Genomic DNA, 15,153 nt, shown 5'->3' on the forward strand with positions numbered 1-15,153 from the left:
AGATACATTTGTCAATGAACTGACAAAATGGATAGATTGGACAGATGGGAGAGGGAGTATATATATTAATATAAATGACATATATTTTTATTGGGTTGGGCTTAAGAAAGAGCTATAAAATTGGGCCTTGGGCCCAACAAGTCAAAATCTTTTGTGGGCCCATGGCTGACGAGAAAACGACGTCGTTCCGCGCTGGGTGTTGAACAGCTGCGCATTAAATTGCCTCAAATTTCTGAAGAGGGAGAGGAGGACCCAACGAGGGTAAAATTACGAGTCCGATTCCTCTCGCGCTCTCTCTCTCGATCTCTCCTTTCCCTTCCATTCTCGCCTGGATCGAGCGATTTCCGGCGTTCGTCTCGATTTCTACTCGGCTTTCTTCGGCGCCTGTGTTTCCATGCAAGCCATTTCCTGGATTGAGAGGAAGAAGACAACAAAAAAACAAAACGTGATAGTTTGTTTTATCGATTTTTGTGTCGGCGGAATCTTTGTGGTGGTTTTAGCCTTTACTCGTTTTGATTTTCGTTGTTTTTTATTTGCCAGAGCCGATTCTTCCGTGAAGGTCTGGGGTTTTCTGGAGAAATGGCGTCGCAATCGATGTTCATGCATTGTGGTGATTCAGATTTTATTTTTCCGTTTTTTAGCTGTTCTTCTTTTTTTTTTTTTTTTTTCGGATCTTGTTTGCATTTATTGTAGTTTGGTTTTAATTGATTTGTGATTTTAACTGTTGCGTAACTTTAACGCTCTATGGGAAGTTTGGATTGGTTGAGTCAGATTATGGATATGGATGAAGAACTTCGATATTGTCGGTAAAGTGAAGAAGAAAACGTGACGATCCCGAAAATTCCACTTTCTAAAATTGTTATATATATATATGTATGTATAATTTAAATGGAATTTGGAACTGTATTGCTTCATAAAGTAAAGATGACGCACTTTTGGTATTGTTGGTAAAGTAAAGAAGAAATGAGATGATCCTGAAAAATAAGCTTTCTTTTAGTACTCATTTTTCTTTAGAGAAAAACAGAATTGGGAATTTGTAGCTGTATGCTTTATAAATTTGTTTTCGAATTTTGGTTGAACACTTGCAAGTGTAGACAGGGATGATAATGGCTGAATCTTGTTCTTTGGTAAGGTGAATGAAGCATGAGCTGGGGAATCTGTTGATTTGGCATTGCTAGCTGTAAAAGATACACACTGATTCTTCAAAATCAAGATTCGTTTTGTTAAGTCATCGATACTTCTATTTCGAGCATGTCGGGGTATAGCGATCACCGTGTTGAATGTGATATTTTGTAGTTTTTCCTTAATTGGAGTCTGCTTTTAGTATAACAAACTAAATCTGTAGCCGCCAATATAGTATGCTTGTCGTCGGTGCACGTGGAAAATAGAGTTTCACTTCTGTTGTTGACTCTGAAACAATCTTCTATGAATCTGATTCTAAATGTAAAGCATCTTCGACAAGCTTTCCAAAATAGGTGTTCAAAGAGGAATTGATATGTTGTGCTTCCGTAATTCTTAAAGTTGAAGCGCATAGTATATGATAAATGACTTTTGTGATACTTGTTGGAATATTTGGCTGTGGAATTTCTTGATTGTGCTAGGTTGAAAATTTGCAAGGTTTGGGGAAAAGTAAATTCAAATTTGTTCGATGAATCGTATAATTGTGATAACATTTGTCTTCTAGTGCTTAAATTCGTATTTAATAATTGATCTTTTCTTTCTTACCCTTCCCCTCTTTGGTTTCATGCAGGCTTAATTGATCGTGAATCCCATGGCGCCAACATATTGATTATGGTTCTTTGATCTTCATAGCAGACGAATCTTGTCACAATTTCGACTGAAACAGAAGAAATTCATCAAGTTTCTCTAATAGCCTCGACATTCGATCATTATGTGGAGATCTCTATCCATACCGTGCTTTAGATCAAAGAAGAATCTTGCTGATCTAGCTAGAGCCAGCCATGATTCCTCAGACGACGAAACCTCATCAAATGCAAGCGCCGAAGAAGCACTGGAATGCCCAATTTGCTGGGAGTCATTCAACATTGTCGAGAACATCCCTTATGTTTTATGGTGTGGCCACACATTGTGCAAGAATTGCATTCTCGGCTTGCAGCGGCCTACTCTGAAGCTTTCCTTTCAACATGTTCAGGTCCCGTTTTTCGTCTCTTGCCCTTGGTGCAATCTGTTGACATTTCGGCTGATCTACAAGGGAAACCTTAGACTCCCGAGCAAGAATTTCTTCCTTCTGTGGATGGTCGAGAGCAGAAATGGTGACAGAATGCAATCCGCGCCTCCCTACACCAGAGACCGTCATCAAATATGCTCGCCGCGGTGCACTTCAGTTTTGGGAAATAGCTCTTGTAACAACACCACCAACAGGAGGTTGCTTCAAGTTAATCATTCGAGCTCCGGACGTAGTCGCAACCGCCCTATCGACATCGCTTCCGAAAGAATCCAGATTTCCTTTCACAAGTCTCTGGATTATTTCATCCATTTGACAACGAAGCTACCGTTCGTCGTCCTACTTCTGATCGTCCTGTTTGCAATACCTATCAGTGCTGTCATCCTAGTGCTGTACCTTATAATGACGATTTTCATCGCACTCCCGGCGTTCTTGGTGCTATATTTTGCGTACCCGACGTTGGATTGGGTGGGACGAGAGATCAGAACTTGAGCCATTCAACGTCGGGTATATTTCTGCCGTGTCTTGCCGAACCGCTGTCCGGTTATGAGATGAGATGTCTTGTCTTATGGAATAAAACCTCTTTTATCTGAAGCCACCGAAGAGATTAGAAATTTCGAGGATGCTGCGATATTATGGTGATTATGTTTCGACGGCTGTTTGTGACGTACGATTTCTTTTCGCTCCTCAAGAATTTTCTATTGATGTGGTGATGATGATAATGTTTGCCTTCAAGGGAAGCTTAGACTGGGTTTTATTGCGTATTCGAACTTAAGGCGATGCTTTGATTCCTTCTTGGCCTTATCGTTTTTGGTCATTTTCTTCGAAGTTCTTATTTCTTGGCATATAGAGTTTCGATAGTTTGGCAAGGTGTACAATATCGACTTTAATATATTGATTATTCTCTCGTTACTCCGTGTTACAATATCTTTTTGTATTCTAGTTGTTCCTCAAGGTTTGCAGGTCGCTGTCGTTGGGCGCGCTTTGTTGCTGTTTCAAAGGATTATTTCGAGTATTCGAATTACAGACATAAACCAGGTATTTTTCTAGTTCTTATTCGCTATCGGACATTATTGATTCATTTTAAAAGAATATACCGGTCCCCGGAAGTTTCCCCGTTGCCCGGATTTTGTTCGCTTTTTTCTTCACTTTAATTTCGTCGCGTATTTGCTTCTCTTCAGCTTGCGCCCGAGCTCCTTCTGCAACGCCTTCGATTCCTTCGATGTCTCTATGGTAACTCTCCGCAGCTTTTGCTCTTTTCTTTTGCAATTCAGCCTAAAGTTTATAGTTTTCTTGATTGTCAGCATATGTTTTTTTAAGTATAAATTTTACCATGCTTAGATAGTTAATCGAAACGAACCTCGACCCTTTCCAACTTGCGTTTCGCCTTTTGCTTCTTGTTCGTCTCCCAGTTTTCGATCACGGCCATTAGTTTTTCATACCTGAAATCTTCGATCACATAGTGTGAAGATACAAAATCGAACACATTAGTAGAAAGAAGTCGCATTGTATACCGATCTCTAATGCTCGCCATCTCTTCCTTCTCCCAATCGTCACCGTAAATAATTGATGCCATCTTTGAAGGGTTAGCTTTGCTCGTCGTCGATCTTTTGTTATCGTAGTCCTTATAATTTGTTCCCGAATTTTCGTCGTTTTCGGTGTCGGGATTAGGAAAAATGATCGATTATGTTGGCATGATGTTACCTTATTGGAATGGTGTTTGAGTATGATTCAGCTCAGATTTCGAGTTGGGGAAGTTAATGTTAATGTGAGGAGGGTGGTGATAAGCAACCCAGCTGAAAATGAAAGGAATTTATTTGGTTGGGACTGAATAGGGCGAGGTTTGGAATCTCCTCATTGTCAAGGTTACTTTTGTTTCTCCTATAGGTATTTGGATTCGGATTCGAAATATGGATTTGGATTTTCGGGTTCGGGTTTGGATTCTATGCTGAATGTTTTCAGTGGGCTGGACTGGCCCTGGCCCAAACCAGTTTGATCCAGCTTATAGAAGAATATCGTGTAATAAACAACCAGCTAAAAAAATAAATTATTACATAATAACCTTTATACCAATAATAATTTTTACCGATCATATAAATCGTAAACCAAAATTAACTAATCTACAAACTAGTGACAAGATAAAAAGTGGATATAACAATTTGATTATAATATATTAATTAAGTAAAATAATTCTAATTTTACACTTACTCTACATATTAATTTAAATTAAATTTAATTTTTAATAATTCAATTTAATTCATGGTACACTTACGCACCCGTTTAAATATTTAATCTAACATGAATACACCCATTGTGAACTTTACTGCAAACGAATGAATATAAGAAGTCCAAAAATATGTTGGATTTATTTTTTGTTTTCTCTCAAGACATTTCTCTAAAATTATTAATTAATATATTATATATATTTATTACATAATTTTCTATATCATATACTAAACAAAAAGGTTTATTTCTTTTTAAAATTATTTTCACAAAACAATCAGACACCCGTTAAAATTCAAATATAATTTCGGAGCCCATTTTTTATTCTCAAATTTCAATTTCCACCCGCACAATTCATTCAATTAATCAAACAGATCGTCTGCAACTCCAAATGATGTTAAAACCCTAATCGAATCGAATGAGCAGTAGCAGCAGATGCCTGAAGCTGTTGAGCCAATGCAAGAACACAATCCAACTGAAGCAAGCTCACGCACTGACCATCACCTCCGGTCTCGGAACCAACCCCTTCGCTCTCAGCCGCCTCATCGCATTCTGCTCCCACCCCTTACATGGCAGCCTTCCCTACGCCCTCAAAATCTTCGCCCAAATCCAAACCCCAACTCTCTGCATCCACAACACTCTCATCAAATCCTTCCTCCTCAAACACCAATTCCCCGACGCCATCGAAACCTACAAATTAATCCTCACAAACGGCCTCTTCCCCGACAATTACACCTTTCCCTACGCCCTCAAAGCCTGCGCCGAAATCGACGAGGGCTTCAATCTGGGTAAATCAGTTCACTGCCATGCCCTCAAATTGGGATTAGGGTTTGACAATTTCGTCGGGAATGGATTAATTTCTCTCTACTCCAATTTTGGTGAAATGGCCGACGCCAATTCCGCTTTCGACGAGATTTCTTCTCCCTGTTTTATTTCTTCGACTGTCTTGATTTGGGGATTTGGTAAAATCGGCGATGTTTGGTCTGCTAGATTGGCTTTTGATCGAATTGAGGATAAGGATCGTGGAATTTGGGGTGCTATGATCTCTGTTTATGTTCAGAACAATTGTTTTAAAGAAGGGTTGGGATTATTTAGGGTTATGCAGATCGATGGGATTGTCCCTGATGAAGGATGTTTTGTATCTGTTCTTTCTGCTTGTGCACATTTAGGTTGTCTTGAAATCGGAAAATGGGTGCATAAATATATCAAGAAATTAGGGATTCGATCGAGTGTTAAATTGGGTAATGCGTTGATCAATATGTATTCGAAATGTGGCTGCATTTGTTATGCCAAGAAGGTGTTCGACGAAATGCCTGCACGAGATATTGTAACGTGGAACGCTATGATCGGCGGGCTTGCGACGAACGCCGCCGGAGAAAAGGCAGTCGCTTTATTTTCAACGATGGAGGAGTCGGGGGTCCGTCCCGATCGGTTGACGTTTCTATCGTTGCTCGCGGCGTGCGTTTATTCGGATATGGCGATCGAAGGGTTGAAACTGGTGGGGATTATGCGAAACGTGTACGGCGTCGAGCCCGGGATCGAGCATGTCGGATGTATTGTGGATTTGTTGAGCCGGGCGAGGCTCGTCGGGGAGGCGAACGATTTGATGTTTCGGAGGATGCTCGGGAGGTCGGTTCCTGCCGTCGAGGCCGCAGGTTGGAGGGCGTTGATGAGCGCATGTTGCGGCGACGGGGAGGTTTCGATGGCGGAGGCGGCGGCGGAGAGGGTCGTTGCGTTGGAACGGGATAGTGGGGCGTATGTGTTGCTTTCGAACGCGTATGCGGCGGCGGGGAGACACGGCGAGGCGCGGCGGGTTCGGAGGACAATGAGGCGGCGGGGAGTCGAGAAGAGGCCGGGGTGTAGTTCGACGGAGATCGACGGAGTTGTTCATGAGTTTGTTGCAGGGGAGAAGACGCATTGTAATATGGATCGAATTTGTGTGGTTTTGGAGGCCATCAAGAATCATTTGGAGTGTTTTGAAGATTCAAAATGTGTTTTAAGTACAAATTTATGCTCGGTTTAGATAGAGTTTTAGAGTTTTGAAAATTTTGAAAAAATTAAAAAATTAGTATTTAATTAAATGTTTGAAAAAAAATAAATCCATAAACATTATTGTCTACAATTAATTTGATAGAGAAATTGTATCAAAACTCTAAACACTGAAAATATAGAAAACCAAATGAAATTTTTTGAAATATCATATTTATTGGAAATATTGTGTTTTTGGTACGAGTTCTTATTATTTTGGTCATGTAATTGAATTTTGTATAAAAATAGTCTCATATTTTTTTTTGGCACAATTAGTCTGTTAACGTCGGAGATACGCATGTGACATTCGCGTGGCACGCCGAAACATACATATCTGTCAGGTAAGTGTCACATAACGGACATATGAAAATAAATTTATATTTTTAGTTTTTAAAAAATAAATTTTCATGTAGCATCTATCCAACGGAACATGTGTGTTGTGACTCATCTTCAATATTGGAGGACCAATTGTGCAAAAAGTAAACATAACACAATCGTTTTGGTTAATGTGCTAATTGTGTTAAATCAGTATGATCAACACATATTTATAAAAAATAATAATAATAATAAATATCTGACAATACATATTTTGATAGCACATACTAATATAATTTTATATAGTATAATATATTGTGATTTCAGTACAATAAACAGATTATATCAAACATCATAAAATATAACTTACACGATAAATATTAATACAATATATAACACATCTTTTGAAAGCACATTATATCATTTTATATAACACAATATATTGTAATTTCAGCACAATAAGTAAATTATGCAACATATAATTCACATAACATAACATATTATGAGTGTGTTTGTTTGAGGACTAGATTTTAAATCCACTGTTCATCCTATTTTTTTCCCAAAAATATAAAATCAAACACCTATTTTTTTATTTTTTAAATTATAATAAAAATCAATTTTACATTCAAAACATCATATCAACACCTATTTATATCACATCATACAACTATTCAAATTTGAGTGGATTCGATGTAATGAAAATTTTGTTTAACACACACGTACACATCCAATCTATTAGATGAAATAAATTCAAATTATATTTTAAAAAATATAGAGAGAATATAATCATAGTCTTGAATCTTGATTGATTGTTCATCTAAAGTAACATGTAACCAACTCATTAAATTTGGCCCTATCTTTTAAAGAAGAACATACCCAAAATTGATTAGACCCAAAACCCAAAAAAAATTGAATCTTCATTCACAAAAAATAGTTACACTAATGTGCTTATCTTTGGGGTTTGAATTTTTATTTTAATTTGAATAATAAAATTTTAAAACTTAATAATTATTTGATATGATATAAATAAAATTTAATATAATATTTTTAATATAGAATTATTTTTTGATATGATACAAAAGAATAAATACATTATTTGAGTTGATGTTTTGAAGGGTAAAAAAATTTATGAACAATAAAAATAAAATAAAATAAAATAAAATGAGCCAAACTAACACAACCTTTAACTTCATATTACTATATCTCCGTCCCGTCAACATTATTATAAAAACAGAAATTTAAAAGATATATAATTAATAAATAATTAAAAATATATTAATAAAAATAATATCATTATATAATAATAAAAGTAATTACAAATTAAAATTAAAATAACTAATAAATTTTTAAAAATTTAAAGTGAAATTAAAATATATAAATTTTTTTAAAAAAATAACAAAATAAATAAAACGAACAAAAATATAAAGATAGACACAATAAAAATGGGACGAGTACAATATTTTACTGAAAAATCATAATATAAAAAAATTAGGTTCTATTAATATATATATATATATATCAAAACAGACTAAAAAACACCAATACATCCTAGATATGATCAAATTTACAAAAATGAACTAAATAAATCAAATTAATTTACATTTTTTTCAATAATCTTAAATTATACACCAACACTGTACATAAACTGAATTAAGCTATTTCCAGGTCCATTTTGCTACTTCCACACCAAAAGCACAGCAAAAACAAGCCTGGAAATAGCAATCAAGTTCTTGCAGGCAGCTGCCGGACAAGACAGGCGCAGCCGCGTAGAAGCTGGAAAACAAACAAAAACCAAAACGCTGTCGTTTTGCCTACCGCCATGCCATTCTGAGTTCTGACTGCAACTCTCAATCCTGTGATCTTACAGAGAATCAAAAACACATCAAATTAGGGTTTCGTTTTCTTTTTTTTCTCTCTCACAGATTCATGTCTCCCAACATCAATTCAGAAAAAATTACCTGAAAATCTGGGGGAGAATTGGAAGGAATCGGCGCGAATTGATCGAGACCAATCGGAAAAATTAGGGTTTTGAATTGGGGATTTTTTTTTTTTAATTGTGAAGGGGATTGGGGCCGGAGGGAACTAATCTTTTCTCAACTCCATATCCGCGATTAATCTGATCACCGCCGTCGTGCGGCGGCGGAGGCGGCGGAAGGGGGGCGGAGACTGGGCGGCGGCGGCGGTCCACCTGAGACTGGGAATTAATGGACGGTGTAATGAGAAGGCAGAAGAGAAAAATTGTGGAGAAAATAACGAGGTTGGGGAAAGGAATTCGAAATCTCATTTTGAGGTGAGTCAGAAACTCTGAATCTCGTTTTGACGCTGGGGATATAGATACGGAAATATGTGTGTATATATATATATATATATAAGAATCTGTATGTGAAGAGAAATGTAGGATCAAACATGTAGTAGAGAGGTTGAAGAAGCAGTGCTTGCTTCAGGCGGTTGGGGTAATTTGAGATTGGTGCTCCAGGGACCAGAGCACCCGAATGCATGCATTAGGTTATTTATTTTTATTATTTTTTAATATACAATGAGTTTAATCGCATTGTATTTTTAAGTAGTGCAATTTTTTATGAATATTATAAATATATACTAATGTTAACATATTGTTTTGAACTAAAAAGAATATAAATTTTTTTTTTATAACAACAAATAAATAAATAAACATAAATTTGATCTAAAATTAATAATAAAAGAGACAAGAATGGAGGTGGGGGAAGGGAGTGGAGGTCCCGGGAGTTGATGAAGTGTGAGGGGGGAGGGGGTGAGGTGTCACTGTAGGTAAGAATAGACTTGCAACTAAAGATTGAGAGGAAATCAATTAATCCAAAATACACTTTCATTTGTTTTTCATGACTTGTCACTCATTTTGGCCCAAAAATAAAAAACTAAACAAATTTCTATTTTTAGGGAATTTTTTTTTATTTTTAATCTCAATTAAATCCAATAAATAAATAAATAGTTTATGAACTCAACTTGTTCGATTCATTTAAATTTATGAACATTTTATCTAAATTACATAAATACAAATTTTAATTCGTTTAAGTCTACAATAAAATAAAATTTTATTCACGAATGTTCATTTGAAATATAAATTAATATTTTTATATAAAAAAATATATTACACATTTATTTTCTACCCCAAAAAATAATAAGTTTATATGAATTTTTATTTTATTTAATCTTAATTTTTTAAAATAAAATAAAATAAAATTGTTTTATAAATAGTTAATCGAAACAAATAATTTTATCCTAAACAATAAGTCCATTTCAAACATGAAAAACTTAGCCCAGTCCATCTCAATCCATCCTTACTAATAAACCAATCATTTTCCCATTTAATCATATCTATGCAATTAATACAAAATTTAGGCCACCTTTACTTCTTTTTTTTTTTTTTTTTTTTTTTTTTAGTATTTTGTATTACATTTATTAAAATAAGAATAATTATTAAATATAATATTTTATAGTAAAAATAATGTACAATAAAAATATTTTCAAGCAAAAACATTTAATAATAAATACAATTAAAATAAGGTAAACTGATTTTTTAGTTCCATGTTTGGACTCATTTTAGTCTCATAAGTAGAGTATGTCGCAAACTAGTCCCATAAGTGAAAAATTTTCGCTGTTTTAGTCCTCCGGCGCTGGAGACGCCCGTGTGGCTAGCCAGAGGTGACGTGTCCGCCAGGTCAGCAACACCTAGCGGACACGTGGATTTTTTTTTATTTTTTATTTTATTTTTTTAAATTTTTTTAAAAACTTATTTTTAATTTTATTTGCATTTTTTTATTTTTTTATTTGGTGCAATTAAAAAAAAAAATTTAAATTAAAAAAATGAAAAAAAAAATATAAATCCACGTGTCCGCAAGGTGTCGCTAACCTGGCGGACATGTCACCTCCAGCGAGCCACGCGGGCGTATCCGGCGCCGGAGGACTAAAGCAGCGAAAATTTTTCACTTACGGGACTAGTTTGCAACATGCTCCACTTACGGGATTAAAATGATAAAGATGTCCAGTTACGGGATTAAAAAAACAATTTACCCATTAAAATATGTCCGAATTGCACATTTATTAAAATATTTTTTGCAAAAACATTACAACAAAAAACACAATTAAAATAAGTCTGGAATTGTATTATTTTCAATCCAAAAATACAGAATAAATAAATATATTAGGGACGATGGAAGTAGAGCCGGTAAACAAGTCGAGCGAGTTCGAATTGTTTGAACTCGACTCGAACTTGTAAGTTCCAATCAAAATTAATCAACATTCTAATCATTCCCCCTGAAAAATATGAGCATGTTTTTAGACAAAATAGAAGTGTATTTTTATATGTATTTGTGAGGATAGTTCTATGCAAACTTTTGTAAATGTTGTTAGTTTATTTGTATTATATTAATATAAATTATATATATATATACACTTGTTATTTGATTAAATGAGAAGTGTAGAAATATTACAACATGAATCGGTAGAAAACTCGGCTATTATTACAACAAATCGATACATAACATACGTTTTATTTCATTTACTTGGCCAACTGTTGTGCACGTCGAGTCGCCCCTTTCACTCGAGAATTCAACTCGTCGATGTCGCCGTGAAGATCATCCAGAGCTTGGTTTTGCCTGCACCATTAAAAAACATATATATATATATATATACATACACACACAATAATTGTGATAATAAATAACAAGAAAAAAATATATATATTTATAACTTATTTGTGATTTGAAAAGTCTACACAATTCTCCCAAGTGATTTAGAAATTGCACAAGACTCCATCTTATTATAAAAATAATGCATATAATACACTTCATACATTGAGACTCTTTCGTGTTTTCTAAAATATTGCACAAAAACCCCTAAAAGAAGAATTTTGTGCAGTATTTTTTAAAATACTAAAGAATTTCATGCAAATCTCTAAATCATGGTGGAGAATGATGTAAATTTTTCAATTTATATGTGAATTATAAACAATTTTGCAAAAAAAAAAAAAAAAAAAAATCGGGACTCTGTCGAGACTCCTTAAATTTTTTTTTCGAACTAAGCTTAGTAATTTGTTTAGAATGAGATCAAGGTAAAGAAAGGGACGAGTAACCTGTCGAGTTCGGTTCCCATTTCAACAGCCATGCCCCTGAGATCGCCTAATATATCGCCAAGGTCATCAAGTGCATCATCTTGTTTTGATTTCTCGAGCTAATTACGGACAAATGATAGTAAATAATCGAACGGATAGGTTATATTTATTACTTATGGATTATGTCGGGAAGTAAAACAAAAAAAAAAAATGTATACCTCGACTTTGTCCATAGCATTTGTTGGTTCTTGACGGCTGCCACGAGCTTTAGCCTTCTGTCCTGTTCCTAACTTTTCTTTTTGCTCCGCCGTGGCTGCCTTTTCCCTGTTGTTGTCATCTATTCATCGAAAAAAATCACGAGTTATTACATATATGTGTATATGTGTGTGCATATATAGCAATTTAATTTGGCGTAATTTGAAATGCTGAGCATGTGGAGTAATGGATCCATTGAGAAATAGTTACTAGGATTGATTTTCGGGCCGGTGATGGTCTTCGTCTTCTTTGGCTTCCATGGCATCGAAAACATGCCTCCGAGATTGTTCAACAATTTCTCACCCTGCAAGGGAAAAGATTTGAAACTATAATTTATGCATTCGACCGGAGATACTGAACATCAAAATCTATTCACTTAATTGATATTCAAATCCTATTCTTGAGCATAAAGGATCTTGAATTCAAAATCGATCGTTTGAGAAATAGTTATGTACGATGAACAACTAAATTTATTAATGAGCCTAAAAGATTCAAGACTCTAATTTATGCATTTTAGTGAACATAGAAAACTTATGCTTCATATGGCTCGGAAATGATGCATAGTCCTATTCTCGAGCCTAAAAGATCTTGAATTCAAAAATCGATCATTTGAGAAATATTGAATGTACTGTGAACAACTAAATTTATTTATGAGCCTAAAAAATACGATACTCTAATTTATGTATTTGATAATGAACATTAAAAAATTGTGCTTCATATGGTTCGGAAATGATTCATAGTTCACCATGAATCTATTCACTTAAAAGATCTTCAATCCTATTGTTAGGATCTTGAATTAAAAAATCGATCATTTGAGAAATATTTATGTACTATGAATAACTAAGTTTATTTATGAGCCTAAAAGATTCGATACTCTAATTCTATCCATTCGATAGTGAAAATAAAAATTTGTGCTTTGCATAGTTCACCATGAATGTAGTCACTTAACAGATCTTCAATCCTATTCTCGAGCCTAAAGGATCTTGAATTCAAAAATTGATCATTTGAAAAATATTGAATGTAATATGAAGAACTAAATTTATTTATAAGCCTAAAGTATTCGATACTCTAATTTATGCATTCAATAGTGAACAAAAAAAAAAAAAAGCTTATGTTTCATATAGTTCGGAATTGGATGCATACTTCACCATGAATCTATTCACTTAACAGATCTTCAATCCTATTGTAGGATCTTGATTTCAAAAATCGATAATTTGAGAAATATTTATGTACTATGAATAACTAAGTTTATTTATGAACCTAAATGATTCGATACTCTAATTTATCCATTATGTGAAAATAAAAATTTGTGTTTTGCATAGTTCACCATGAATGTAATCACTTAACAGATCTTCAATCCTATTCTCGAGCCTAAAGGATTAAAAAATCCATCATTTGAGAAATATTTATGTGCTATGAACAACTAAATCTAACAAGATGATAGATCAAATGAAGTATTGAACTTTAATATGTTAAGGCAAATAAACACGAATATAATGAAGCATGTGGTTTCTTCGATTTATATTACATTACCGTACTGAGATCCTTCTCCATATTTGCTGCCATTTCATGAGTTCGATGAATTTGCTCGCCCTGCTTATGCAAGGTTTCGAGCGTCTTGGTGGCATCCCCTCGGATATCCTCGGCAATCTTCAAGCAATTGTTCACCGATTTTGTAGTCTCTTCAGCCTGATCCACAGCATAGTTTTCTAGCTCCTGGACAGACATGCTGTCCAGATCTTTCTTGTTCTTGTTCCTCGACGCTGCAGAGGATGAGCCTTTCCCAAAATTGTCGTCGTCATCCTGTTTCTTAGCATCTGATTCAGCTTCTGAAGCAGTAGGGGCTGGAGGTGCTGATTTCCTAAACCCAAACATTTTTATTTTTTATTTTTCCTAATTGTACCTGTCACACATTGATCAAAAAGATTGTTTAGAATATATGAATATGCTTATCATCCATGAAAAACTGCAGCAGCACCCTTCATTGACGATAGAATTGGCTTCAATGGTTTGCATTTTCAGATACCAAGAACAGGAAGTGATCGAATAATCAGAACAACATGAATAAAATTATCTAAAAACAACACTACTGTAAGCATCAGCATGTTTTCAGAAATTTGAAAAGTTAATCCCCTGTTTTGCATAGACCATAACAATCTCATAATCCAAGGCATAGAATGCAATTTCCATTTGCAGAAAAATCCCTAACGGAACACAAACATTTGCAGAAAATCCAGAAAACAAAAATTCACAAACAAAGCTCATAAAATGATAAAAAAAATTCACAAACGAAGCTAAAAATATCCATAACTGAACAAAAAACTCATTATTCATTATATACTACGAAATTAATCGATCAAATGATTGAAAATAAATAAATAAATCAACAAAGCATTACCTAATCAACCGATTATTAGCAACAATGCCCGAAGCTCCCAGAAATGTAGGAAAGGAACACAAACGAACGCGGAAAATTCCTCTCCCACACGAAAAAAAAAAAAAGAAAGAGAAAAAAATTGCTTTACTGCACAACAGCTGATAGAAATTCTGGATATCATCGGCGTTTCCTTTTGTACTCTGACATCGCACCGAGAGGACGAGAGGCGCCACGGCTAACCCGGTGGAGCCATTTTCCTCCATTGCCAGGCTTTCCTATACTCCCGCGTTCCCACAATCACTTAACCATTTTCAGAATTGGGCTTTTCTATTTGAATCTTTAGGCCCAATTATGAGTTGGCCATGTTTTTAATAATAATAATAATAATATTTTATTGAAAAAAATATAAAATGTGTTTAATTTATTATTATTATTACTCTCTCTGTCCATGTAATATGAGTGTATTACTGTATACACGGGAATTTAGGTAAAGTATAATTAATAAGTAATTAAAAAGTATATTAGTAAAAATAATTATTATTTAGTAAAAATAATTATAGATTAAGATAAGTAAATAGTTTAATTAAAATTAAGAAAATTATAAAATTTAAAATTTAAAATGCGATTAAAGTGCATAATTATATTTCCAAAAATAGGAATGACAAGTTATATGGGACGGAC

The 15,153-nt window shown here is 34.4% G+C and overlaps 4 protein-coding genes across 7 annotated transcripts; 2 read left to right on the top strand and 2 right to left on the bottom strand.

Annotated features, from left to right (window-relative positions):
- Positions 1 to 229: 229 nt before the first annotated feature.
- LOC127261905 (uncharacterized) lies at positions 230 to 3,063 on the top strand. Of its 4 annotated transcripts, none has more exons than XM_051290338.1 (4): positions 230 to 445; positions 541 to 610; positions 1,133 to 1,259; positions 1,751 to 3,063. In XM_051290338.1, exon 4 carries the CDS (start codon positions 1,892 to 1,894, stop codon positions 2,675 to 2,677), a length of 786 nt encoding a protein of 261 aa, XP_051146295.1. In that variant the 5' UTR covers positions 230 to 445; positions 541 to 610; positions 1,133 to 1,259; positions 1,751 to 1,891; the 3' UTR covers positions 2,678 to 3,063. The 4 variants fall into 4 exon arrangements, with proteins under 4 accessions (XP_051146295.1, XP_051146294.1, XP_051146293.1 ...); XM_051290337.1 differs by having other exon boundaries at positions 1,133 to 1,222; XM_051290336.1 differs by lacking the exon at positions 1,133 to 1,259.
- Positions 3,064 to 3,184: 121 nt separating this feature from the next.
- On the bottom strand, positions 3,185 to 3,988 carry LOC127261906 (uncharacterized protein At3g61260-like). Its single transcript, XM_051290340.1, has 3 exons — positions 3,700 to 3,988; positions 3,546 to 3,627; positions 3,185 to 3,460 (listed from the first exon to the last, which is right to left on the bottom strand). The coding sequence occupies exons 1-3, from the start codon at positions 3,759 to 3,761 to the stop codon at positions 3,269 to 3,271; spliced, it is 336 nt and encodes a 111-aa protein (XP_051146297.1). The 5' UTR covers positions 3,762 to 3,988; the 3' UTR covers positions 3,185 to 3,268.
- A 717-nt stretch (positions 3,989 to 4,705) lies between these two features.
- On the top strand, positions 4,706 to 6,546 carry LOC127261636 (pentatricopeptide repeat-containing protein At2g20540-like). The gene has a single exon (XM_051289916.1). The coding sequence runs from the start codon at positions 4,827 to 4,829 to the stop codon at positions 6,429 to 6,431; it is 1,605 nt and encodes a 534-aa protein (XP_051145873.1). The 5' UTR covers positions 4,706 to 4,826; the 3' UTR covers positions 6,432 to 6,546.
- A 4,595-nt stretch (positions 6,547 to 11,141) lies between these two features.
- Positions 11,142 to 14,724, bottom strand: LOC127261819 (putative SNAP25 homologous protein SNAP30). The gene is made up of 6 exons (XM_051290224.1): positions 14,494 to 14,724; positions 13,629 to 13,998; positions 12,306 to 12,399; positions 12,059 to 12,177; positions 11,862 to 11,959; positions 11,142 to 11,385 (listed from the first exon to the last, which is right to left on the bottom strand). Exons 2-6 carry the CDS (start codon positions 13,968 to 13,970, stop codon positions 11,289 to 11,291), a joined length of 750 nt encoding a protein of 249 aa, XP_051146181.1. The 5' UTR covers positions 13,971 to 13,998; positions 14,494 to 14,724; the 3' UTR covers positions 11,142 to 11,288.
- Positions 14,725 to 15,153: the final 429 nt, after the last annotated feature.

Source organism: Andrographis paniculata, unplaced genomic scaffold (genome assembly GCF_009805555.1).
Source record: "Andrographis paniculata isolate CXL003 unplaced genomic scaffold, ASM980555v1 Contig64END, whole genome shotgun sequence".
Classification (NCBI taxonomy): Eukaryota; Viridiplantae; Streptophyta; class Magnoliopsida; order Lamiales; family Acanthaceae; genus Andrographis; species Andrographis paniculata.

Coding starts and splice junctions, on each gene's coding strand:
- LOC127261819 (XM_051290224.1), bottom strand. CDS start 13,970: ATGTTTGGGTTTAGGAAATCAGCACCTCCAGCCCCTACTGCTTCAGAA. Junction 12,400..13,628: donor TGGAGAAGGATCTCAGTACG/GTAATGTAATAT, acceptor TTTCCCTTGCAG/GGTGAGAAATTGTTGAACAA. Junction 11,386..11,861: donor ATGGGAACCGAACTCGACAG/GTTACTCGTCCC, acceptor TTAATGGTGCAG/GCAAAACCAAGCTCTGGATG.
- LOC127261906 (XM_051290340.1), bottom strand. CDS start 3,761: ATGGCATCAATTATTTACGGTGACGATTGGGAGAAGGAAGAGATGGCG. Junction 3,628..3,699: donor ATGGCGAGCATTAGAGATCG/GTATACAATGCG, acceptor CGAAGATTTCAG/GTATGAAAAACTAATGGCCG. Junction 3,461..3,545: donor GCAAGTTGGAAAGGGTCGAG/GTTCGTTTCGAT, acceptor TATAAACTTTAG/GCTGAATTGCAAAAGAAAAG.
- LOC127261905 (XM_051290338.1), top strand. CDS start 1,892: ATGTGGAGATCTCTATCCATACCGTGCTTTAGATCAAAGAAGAATCTT.
- LOC127261636 (XM_051289916.1), top strand. CDS start 4,827: ATGAGCAGTAGCAGCAGATGCCTGAAGCTGTTGAGCCAATGCAAGAAC.